At 40.3% G+C, this 11237-nt stretch overlaps 1 protein-coding gene and 1 pseudogene across 4 annotated transcripts in view; both read left to right on the plus strand.

Moving 5' to 3' along the window:
- The window catches only part of Ddx59 (DEAD-box helicase 59), a 27656-nt gene extending 18613 nt beyond the window's left edge, over nt 1-9043 (plus strand). For all 4 annotated transcript variants that reach the window (XM_005348433.3, XM_026779918.1, XM_026779920.1 and 1 more), the window contains exons 5-8: nt 1365-1616; nt 3149-3301; nt 3914-4042; nt 8742-9043. In XM_005348433.3, the coding sequence (XP_005348490.1) occupies nt 1365-1616; nt 3149-3301; nt 3914-4042; nt 8742-9005 (798 nt within the window). In that variant the 3' untranslated portion in view covers nt 9006-9043. The remainder of the gene's footprint in view (nt 1-1364; nt 1617-3148; nt 3302-3913; nt 4043-8741) is intronic.
- Nucleotides 9044-9176: 133 nt separating this feature from the next.
- On the plus strand, nt 9177-10010 carry LOC101994643 (annotated as a pseudogene).
- The last annotated feature ends 1227 nt before the right edge of the window (nt 10011-11237 follow it).

An 11237-nucleotide genomic window follows, 5' to 3' on the forward strand; every position in this document is an offset into this window, starting at 1 on the left:
GAAAGACCATCTCACCTTTAGGCAAGTTCAGCAGTCCTCTCTCTGCTGGTTCTCTTTGTCCAGTTTATGCAACAGTCCAGGCAAGAACAGTTTCTTGCCCAAATGGCTATCAAACTCCATAAGGAGCCTCTTCGATGACCATCTTCCTTTTGAAGTAGATTGGTGCTGCCAGGAGCAGACATGTCTCATTGTCATGAAAAATCCTAACTTATTAAAATATTTTAAATGCCATATTCTGCAGCCTTTGAGAGATATGAAGGATGCCTATCTGAAATATATCTCTATATATCTAGAAAATCTAACTAACATGACTACAAGCTTTACTATTATCGATGATTATCCATTATCTCTATATATCTAGAAAATCTAACTAACATGACTACAAGCTTTACTATTATCGATGATTATCCATTAACCTATATTTCTTAATTATACAGTACATTTTAAAATGAACTACACAATCACAATGCCTTAATCAAGATCAAGAAATACATATACATATAACAAAATTGACCTTAAAATCCATACCAATGCAAATTATTCATACCTACATCACATATCCATGGCTAGAAGGAAATAAAATTTTGAAAAGCAAAAAGTGAGCCCTGATAGGCATGGTGGCTCATGCCTATAAACCCAACACTTGGGAAGCTATCTCAGAAAGATCCTGAATTCAAAGCCAGCCTAGCCTACCTACCAAGACTCCATTTCCAAAGTCCAAGGCTGACAGATGCACTTCAGTAGTGGGACACTAGCACGCTCACAGACCTGGGTTAGATTCTCACCACCGGAAGACAAAGTGCAGTGAGCAGACCTTCCCCTTACACACAGCAGCTCTCTAGGCTTCTCCACGGTAGCAGTTTAGATTTCAGGGTTTCACTCCATAGCTCAGTCTGTTCTTGAACTCAGTCCTCTTGCCTTGGCCTCCTGAGTGGTTGGATTACAGTGTAAACCATTCCCCCAGCCTAATTAATTTCTTGACTATATATACTTCCATTCTGTTGTGTCATATAAGCAGTATTGTATTACACAGTGTTCACGTCTTTTCTCCATGCAATCATTCATTGCCCAGCAAAGAGCTTTCTCTTTCTTTTTCAGGATGACACAATGTTCTATGTTGCCATAATTTAACAGGTGCCTTATGGATAAGTATACAGAATGTCTCTTTTGTAGTTATTAATAATCCATATCATTAAGTTATATAATTTATAATTTTGCATAAACATTTCCCTGTTGGTCTTTTGGCACTGTACTTCTGTATTTTTCTGGGGTTTTTTTTCTGTTCTTAATTATTCAGTCTTATCCTGAGTGGCTCTGGGTTGTAGTGCTGACTACGCCTGAGCTTAGAATTGCCTTCCTTTTAGGCTGACACCATGTTGAAGATGGGCTTTCAACAGCAAGTGCTTGACGTTTTGGAAACCACTCCTGCTGATTGTCAGACCATCTTGGTTTCTGCCACGATCCCAGGCAGCATAGAGCAGCTTGCAGAGCAGCTTCTGCACAACCCTGTGAGGATTATCACTGGGGACAAGAACCTGCCCTGCCCCAGCGTGCGGCAGATCATCCTATGGGTAGAAGACCCAGGCAAAAAGAAGAAGTTGTTTGAAATCTTAAATGTGAGTATTTAAGTAGGCAGCCGTGTTTGTGGCCTGTGTTTGTATTTCCTCAGCTCCAGAGTGATATTTAAGGGTAGCTTTGGAGGAATTTTGGTGCCTATATTTAATAGTAAATCCTTTTATGTGCATCAGAATTCTGTAAGGATCAAATTGAATTTTGCTTCTGATGTTCATTTGAGGCAGACTTTTTCTATGTATCCCTGACTTGCCTGATACCATGTAGCCCAGGCTCACAACACTCCTGCCTCCCTCTCCTTAGTATTGGGGTTAAAGGCATTTGCTGCCATGCCATATTCAAAGTTTTTATTCTGGAAATATGTAGTGTAGATGCCTAGTTGCCGCTTTGTTAGGGTACACATTTTATTTTGTTTTTGAGGTCTCACTTTATAGGCCAAGCTGGCTTGAAATTTATAATCCTCCTTCAGCTCGTGGAGTTTGTAGTTTGCAGTGTTTGTGCTATCCCTTTGACTCAGAATCTGTTTTCTTTTCCTTATTATAAAAAGTATTTCATTTTGAAGATTATTCCTCATGAGTTGGGCATAGTGATTCATGCCTATAATCCCAGTATTTGGAAGGGCCGAGGCAGAATAGCCTTGTATTTGAAACTAGCTAGTGTAACAGGAGGAGTGGGGCTGCTTGTCATCTCAGCCGCCTGGCTAGCTTACACCCGAAATAATCACACAGAAACTCTATTCATTTAAACACTGCTTGGCCCATTAGCTCGAACTTCTTATTGGCTAATTCTTAGATCTTAATTTAACCCACTTTTGTTAATCTGTGTATTGCCACGTGACTGTGGTTTACCGGCATGATTCTATCCAGCGTCCATTTCAGGCAGGAGATCCATGGCGTCTGCCCCTCTGCCTTTCTTCCCAGCATTCAGTTCTATCTACTCCACCTACCTAAGTTCTGTTCTATCAACTAGGCCAAGGCAGTTTCTTTGTTCATTACCCAATGACAGCAACACACAAACAGAAGGAACTCCTACACCAGACTAGGGCTACAAATTGAGCTCCAGGCTCAAATTGAGCCTAGACTACAGAATATGATCCTTTCTCAAACATACACATGCACACATACACATACACATAAAATATCTTTAATATTTTAGCTTTCAAAAATTATATATATTTTTCAAAGTGTTTCTTGTCTATTCTGTCCTTGAGAAGCTTTGAACTAATTTAAGCAAACTTGTTAGAGTGGCTGATATATGAAAAAAATACTTACAAATATGGTATTAAGTTAAAAACAACTTGCATTGACTAGTGAGCAGGATTTAGAACTATGTAATGGGCCTTAAATTTTTAAAATATATTTGTAATATTAATGTTGAAAAAGTGAAATGATGAGTTTGTGCATCCTTAAATGAGAACATTTAGAAGATATGCTTTTATTTTATATTATAAAATATTATAATTTCTTTTTAGCAATATTTATAAACCTTTCAATAGTTAGCTCTTGCTAATGATTTCAGAGTTTTCCACATAAATTATGCTCTATGAAGAATTTAATTTCTTGTCTTGTTTCCTCAGGATAAGAAGCTCTTTAAACCTCCAGTGTTAGTATTTGTGGACTGCAAACTAGGTGCAGATCTGTTGAGTGAAGCAGTTCAGAAAATCACAGGTCTACACAGCACATCCATCCACTCAGAGAAGTCTCAGATGGAAAGGAGAGACATACTGAAGGTTGGCTCATAGCGCTCTGTATTCTCCGTCTTCAGAATCTGTTTTGCTGCATTTTCAAGAGACGACCTACTGCCAACTGGTTCTAAAGCCGACCTGCGCAGTGAAAGGAACATGAGGAAGCAGTGACTGAAGTTCACTGTTCCTCTTGCTCAGGCCTCTGTGTGTGGGGAGGGTGTGTGCTAAATGGATAGCTAATTCACAATTCACTATTTCAGAAACCAGGTCAGTTTGGTCCGGGACAGAGCAGAAGCTCATCTTAGGAAGAGATTCACTTGAGTAAATTAGTAAAATAAATTCCACAGAGGCTAGGGGGAGTTTAAAGTAAATCAGTTTTCAAGTGTAAGACTTCTGTTTATTGAAAAGCTGTTACAACAAAATACTGAGGTGAGCATTTAAAAACGTCAGAATTACACAAAGCCATATAAAATAAGTTCTAAATAATGATTTTTTTTTTACTGTTTATTGTTTTTTGCACAGGATTTTATTATGTACCACTAGCTGGCCTAGAACTCTATCTAGACCATGCTGGCCTCTGTCTCCTGGGGGCTGAAATTATAGATATGCCTTACCACTCCTGGCCTGAATAATGAACTTTTTTGATTTATTGGAAAGGGATTACTGGAAGGAGACTATGAGGTGGTGGTGAGCACAGGAGTCCTGGGTCGAGGACTGGACTTGGTCAACGTCAAGTTGGTTGTGAATTTTGATATGCCTTCAAGCATGGATGAGTATATTCATCAGGTAAGGCGCTTCCTGACCTGCCAGTTTGTTGATGAGTTTGATTGGATAAGGCATTGTCAGGTCCAGCAAACACTTTTTAAAAAGCAGGACATAAAACTTTGCATAATTTTAGTCTTCAAAAATATATATACTTAGGACTGGAGAGTTAACTCAGCAGTTAAGAACACTGTCTACTCTAGAAGACCCTTGGCCATTTCTCAGAGCCTACATGGTGGCCAACAACCATCTGTAACCGTGGTCCCAGGGGAGCTGACACCCTCTTCTGACCTCCTTGGGTACATGCACATAGTGTTCATACGTACATACAGACAAAACATTTGCTCATACACATAAAATTATTTTAAAAATTTTTTTAAATTAAAAAAATGTGTGTGTGTCCGTGCATGTACATGTGCACTTAGAAACAAAATTTTGGTTCTAAAAACTTTATACCTAAACTATGTTAAAAAACTAAAAGTGAGAAACCTAAAATTCCTTTTATTTGTTTTAATGTTAAGGGTAGGAGAGATAGCTCAGTGGCTAAGGGTACTTGTTGCTCTTGCAGGGGACCTGGTTCACTTCCCAGCACCCCCAGAGCAGCTCATAAGCATCTGTAGCTCCTCTTCTGGCTCTGCTGGCACTGGGCCTGCACGTGATACAAAGCCATAAGAGGCAAAACACACACGCACATAAATGAAATCTTTAGAAAACATTTTAGGCACCAAATTATTGCTTCATTTTTGATGCTTTCTTTTTTTCCCTTCATCAAGTCCACTGGTAGCTTTTATATTTAGAAAAGAAACTTGTTTAGAAGATTGCTTTAAGTTGCTGTGCTGGCCAGAGTAAACGTGATCCTCTAAAATGCTTGTTTTAGGGATCTTGTCTTCTCTTCATATCCTTACTGTCCTAGTCTTTCGCCTGTTAAAGTTTCATTGGTTTCCTTTGCTGCCAGAAGTAACAATGGCCCCTCTTTCTGGCAGAAACAGAGCCTTTAGTGCTGTTATCTCTCTGACTGCCCCGTCTTCCTTCTGCGGCATCACTTACAGTCCCTCAAGCGCAGCCTTCCTCTGATGCTCTGGGGCTCACCTCCCAATGGCCGCATTGACTTTGCAGTGTCTACACTGCAGTGCAGCTTGAGTTTTATTTTGGCTTCATCGAGAATCAAATATCCTCAGGAGGTAGTGTTAGAACAAATGAAATGTTTCCTTCCAAGTATTTCATAATTTTAGATAGAAATCTCTCTAAAATGTTACAATATTGAGATGCTTCTTTGCCTCTTAGAATATGCTAATTCATCATTTAACCTTTCAGGACATTCCAAGGCTGACTCTGGCTTTCCGTATCCCCACTACAACATAGTGGTGGCCTCTGGGCTTGGTGAATGTGTGAGGTTTCTTAACTCTGTTTAGATGACTCTAGAGCTGGCTGCTTTTCCAGCTCTGTCTGTGTCTTAGATTATTTCAGTTCTTAAAGCACATATTCATGGTAACAAGCATCACACACAACAAAAGGCATAGAATGAGAAGTAAGCCTTCTTTTTTGTTTTGAGACAGGATCTCTACATAGCCCTGCCTGCCGCAGACCTCACAGAGATCTGCCTGCTGCTGCCTCCTGAACGCTGGTATTGAAAGAGTGCACCATCACACCTGGCAACAGGTCTTCTTTACCATTTCCTTCTATCTTTGAGTTTTTGGCAGGTAATAGTTTAAAAATTATAAACATACATACATATAAGGTACACAAATTTATTACATACATGTAAATGGGACCACATCATAACTGTTGTTCCATGCCTTGCTTTATTAAATATATCTCAGATGTCTTTTCTCATCTGCATACATAATAAGTACCATTTAGATTTTACTAGGTATATCCAGGCTCTTTAAATGTTTTCACTAACTTACTTGGCTTGTTCCATTTTGACTGCTACAAGATGATACACTGTGTGGATGTACTATGAGTTAACAAACCCTCTATTGATTGTTATGCTTTAAAGAATGCTGCAGTAGCACTCACGTACTTGTCTTTTTATGAGAGCTAGTATACAACGAGTTCCTCTGGCCATGGGCACGGTAGTCAAACCAGTATTTGCAGCTATGGGAGAGGCTGGATCAGAAGGATTGTTTGAGCCCAGAAGTTTGTGGATAACCTGAGCAGTATAGCAAGACCCTATCTAGATTAAAAAAAAAATTTTTTTTTTTTTTAGTAGAACTGCTAAGCCAAAGATAAGTATAATAGGAATTCCCATGTGGCCGGTTTTTATTTTTAATGGTAGAAAGTTTCTGGGAAAAGTAATTTGATATTAGATAGCATCAGCTACCTTAGAGTTTAGAAAGTATTGGAGGTGTTTTTGTTTTATGCGGGGTTTTAGACCCAGGGCTACGTGCATGCTGGGCAAACACTCAACTACTAAGCCACATTCCCCATCCCTGCCCCCCCCCTTTAATTTTGAGATTGTGTCTTTTCAAGTTGATCAAGCTAACTTCAAACTTAGGGTTCTCTTGCCTCAGCCTCCCAAGTAGCTGGGATTACAGGGGTAAGCTTCCACTCCCTGCTACACTCTGTATCTCATAGTAATCATCAGTAGATACAGTTCTGAAACTGTACAACCCACTCATTTAGAGAGAATCCAAACAGTTAAGTATGTATCTATCTATACAGTTGTATAAACATAACTGCAGTCAGGTCTAGAAAATGTTTACCACCCTAGAACAGATGCCCCATATCACCAGCAGGCACCCCCACACCTGAGCAACCACTCTCCGTCCGCTTCTGCCTCTGTAGATTTGATTCGTGTAAAAAGAATCATGTCATGTGTGGTCTTCTATAACTTTTTTCTTTTTTCTTACTGTCTTCAACATTTATGCATTTTATAGCATGTATATTTAAATTTTGTTTTATCTTTTATAGCCAAAAATATTCCAATTATGATACACCACCTTTCTGAGCCCATTCGCTAGTTGTACTTTATATTTTTGGATACTGTTAATATCAGCTGCCCTGCTGTGAATACTCATATACAGGTTTTTCTGGCCACACATTTTTATTCCTCTTGGCTGGAACCTAGGATCAGAGTTGTCCAATTCAATGGTGACTTTGTGTTTAACATTTTCAGCATCTACCAGACTGTTTTCCAAAGTAACTTTTACATATTCTTCAACAGTATGTGAGTTCCAGTTTCTCTACATCTGCCAAGTCTTGTTATTCCTTGATTGATGATTGATTGAGTAAGTGAGTGATTTTAAAGTCAAGGTTTCATGAATTCTCATATTCCATGCTGACCTTAAATCTCAGAGTAACTGAGGATAATCTTGTACTTCCTATTGCTAGAATTACAGACACACATTACTGCACCCTGTTTATGCCCTGCTGGGGATCTAACCCAGGGCTCCTCCTTGCCAGGAAAGCACTCTATCAACTGAGCTACATTCTAACCCGCCTTCTTGATTATAGCCACCCTTAGCAAGGATGAAATGGTGATTTGTTATGGCTTTGGGTTGCATTTTCTCAATGGTGAATGTAGCTGTAGGAATATCTTTTCAATACTTGTATTTTCAATACAAATATATTTGTATATCTTCTTTGGTAAGGTTCACATCCTTTGTCCAGTCTTTAAATTAGGTTATCATTATTATTAAGCCTTAAATATTTTTTGCATATTCTAGAAAACTTGCATCAAATACATGATTGTTAATACTTTCTCCTCTTTTGTGGGTTGTAGTTATTTCTACGTCAGTTTGTATTTTATTTGAACAATCCATATAAAAAAATCCAGCAATATAATTCATCAGATCAGCTACAGTGGGGAGATGACACACACCTCGGCGTCTGCTTCCTTGCTTTGCCAGTCTCCTTCCCTAGAGGCCTTCAGCCCTTTCACCTTTTCAGAGCTTTTTGTCTTTAGTAACCTTAAAGCTACATTTATAGGAACCATCAGTTCTCTTCAATATTTCTTTGTTTTTAGTTTTTTATGACAGGGTCTCTCTATCCCTGGCTGTCCTAGAGCTGCTATATAGACCAGGCTAGCCCCAAGCTCACAGAGATTTGCCTGCCTCTGCCTCCTGAGTGCTGGGATCCAAAGCATGTGCTACCACACCTGGCTCACTTAAATATTTCTAAGTATAGACTTTAGATTTTACATTTCAGTTGATGAACAGAAGTTGACAATGACTCTGTTTCCCCTCTTTTGAAAACTTTCTCAGAATATTTTCATTTTGTATTTAAAAATAAGATTTTGTGCTAGCTATAGATTTCAGTATTTGAATCACAAATTTGTGTCCATTCTGTCAAACTGAGAACTCTGTAAAAATGAAATAGCTTAAATCTAACATTTCACAGCACAAAAACTAGACCAAACAAAACAGTCTTGTTGTGCTGTTTCATTAAAATTAACATAGCAAAAAAATACATATGCTGCCATCAACCCTCTATCTTGATTTCATAAATACATTAAGACATACAGTCCAGAGAGCACCATTAGGATTGTAGCCCAGGGGTACTGCTCAATGCTTGGCACACCTGAGGCTGGGTGCAATACCCAGCATACACTTGTGCACACACACACACACACATGCACACACGCACACACATATGCATGCACTCCCACAGAAGAAAACATGCACCTGAATGAATGGTAAGCTGTGTAAACACCTTTAATGATAGTCTTCATTTCTCTGGAAATAAAAGCGACACCTGAAAGCGTCTTTTTGCTTTGTTTCAGGTCGGCAGGGTAGGGAGACTCGGTCAAGATGGAACCGCGATTACTTTTATCAATAACAACTCTAAACGGCTCTTCTGGGATGTTGCCAAAAGAGTGAAGCCCACGGGATCCATTCTCCCCCCACAACTGCTAAATTCCCCTTACCTTCATGAGCAGAAGAGGAAGGAGCAACAGAAAGACAAACGGACACAGAGCAACCTGGTCACGGGGGCTAACCTCATGGACATTATCAGGAAACATGAAAGGAGCAATTCACAGAAATGACCTGGTATACCACTTCCAGCAGGCTTTACTATGTATTATCAGTAAAATTTCTAATAACTGCTATATGATTGAGTAAATAAAAATGTACAAGAACAAGCTGGCTGGCGGTGGCGCAAGCCTTTAATCGCAGCACTCAGGAGGCAGAGGCAGGCGGATCTCTGAGTTTGAGCCCAACTTGGTCTACAAGAGCTAGTTCCAGGATAGGCTTCAAAGCTACAGTGAAACCCTGTCTCAAAAAAACAACAACAAAAAAATTGTACAAGGAACTGGACAGTGGTCGCACACGACTTTAATTCTAATACTCAGAGGTGGAGGCAGGCAGATTTCTATGATCTCAAGGCCAGTCTGGTCTATTGCGTGAGTTCCAGGACAGCCAGGATTGTTAGTTTTTCTTAGGGGGATAAAAGGTTAAAAAAATAAAAAAACTACAAGGAACAGAAGAATCTTTAAGATCTTTTTAAATTTAATAAAATTTGTACAACAGCTTCCCACAATCCCTCACGCCCGTCCTTCCCAGCTTGGGCCCGGCAGAATGGCTCCCGCAAAGAAGGGTGGCGAGAAGAAGAAGGGCCGTTCTGCCATCAACGAGGTGGTGACCCGGGAATACACCATCAACATTCATAAGCGCATCCATGGTGTGGGCTTTAAGAAGCGTGCTCCTAGGGCACTCAAAGAAATCCGGAAATTTGCCATGAAGGAGATGGGGACTCCAGATGTGCGGATTGATACCAGGCTCAATAAAGCCGTCTGGGCCAAAGAAATAAGGAATGTTCCATATCGTATCCGGGTATGTTTGTCCAGAGAACGTAATGAGGATGAAGACTCACCAAACAAACTCTACACATTGGTAACTTACGTGCCTGTTACCACATTCAAAAATCTACAGTCAATGTGGATGAGAACTAACCTACTGAATCTCAAGTAAAGTTGGAGAACAGCCAAAAAAAAAAAAATTGTACAGCAATAGTGTATTTATTTCAATTCACAACTTTGTTATTAAAAATAAAATCAGAAGATAAATTGCTTTAAAAAAATGCAGTTTGTGTCCTCTGACCAGCGTTCTCTGTTGTTGAATAGGTCGTTCCCAGAGCTATTGCTGTCAGGGCAGGACCCTCCCTCCCCAGCACCGGCTCCTGCCCTGCCCCAGCAGCACCAGAAGCACACTGAGGCTTGAGTCCTTGTTGGATGGTTAGGAAGAAAGTGAATGATTACAACTTGAAACTCCGAAGTGTTTTGAAAAGAAGTACAAATGTCTAGTTTTGTTCCCAGTTGCTTTCCCTTTGGCTTGGTTAGCAACTTTTAAACCTTCCTCCCCAAATGGTTCTACCAACAGGAGATCAAGCAGTCGAATGTATGAACCTCTGGGGCCATTGGCTTTCTTTTCATTAAAAACCAGTAGCTTTTATTGGGGAAATTTAGGAGTAGTCATACAGGCGTTGAGGTGGAACTTTGAGCTAAAGCATTTTCCCTGAGCTGTCACAAACGAGTGCCTGACCCAATGTGCGTCCCTTGGACTCTGTGTCTGTATGCATATGTATGTACGCATAATCTCAAGGGAGCCTGGGAAGCCAAGGATTCAGAGTCCCAAGTGTTACCTACAGCAAGGATGCTGCAAGAGTGAGCTAAGTGCCGATAATTTCTGAGCAGTGGGACAGCTGAGTCGTGTTTGCTTTTTTGTTTGTTTGTTTTAAACTAGATTCAAAGTTGTTTTAAGGAAAATTGGGGTAGCCAAAAAAGTAAGATGGCTTTCTGAATCAACCCTTCTCGGCGAGTCAGGTGTAGTAAGTAGCTCATTCCCAGGAATTAGCAGTCTGAGGCAGGAGGATCACTGCCAGTTTAAGGCCAGCTTGGCCTACAAAGTGAGACCCTTTTTTAAATATCAAACAAAGCAACAGCAAATGATGAAAATATATTTGAACAAACAATACCACAAGTAGTAAGGTGACTTCACTGGTAATTTAAACTCAGTTGCTTCTGTCCCACTGCTGTGTTCCAGCGGCCTTTCAGCTGGCTGTTGATCTCCTTAGGACCCGCTGTAAGCTTAATACTTTGTTGTGTGGAGGTAACTGAGAGGTGCAGTGGAGGAGGAAAAGAGCTCACATCCCAGATGAGAACTGAATTCAGGGCCTGAGTCCCTGGAGGGGAAGCCCACTGTTGGTGCATCCCCTGTCCTGAGCCCCTGTAGAGGGAGCCCACTGTTGGTGCATCCCCTGTCCTGAGTCCCTGGAGGGG

The sequence above is a fragment of the Microtus ochrogaster genome, chromosome 6 (assembly GCF_000317375.1).
Source record: "Microtus ochrogaster isolate Prairie Vole_2 chromosome 6, MicOch1.0, whole genome shotgun sequence".
Lineage (NCBI taxonomy): Eukaryota > Metazoa > Chordata > Mammalia > Rodentia > Cricetidae > Microtus > Microtus ochrogaster.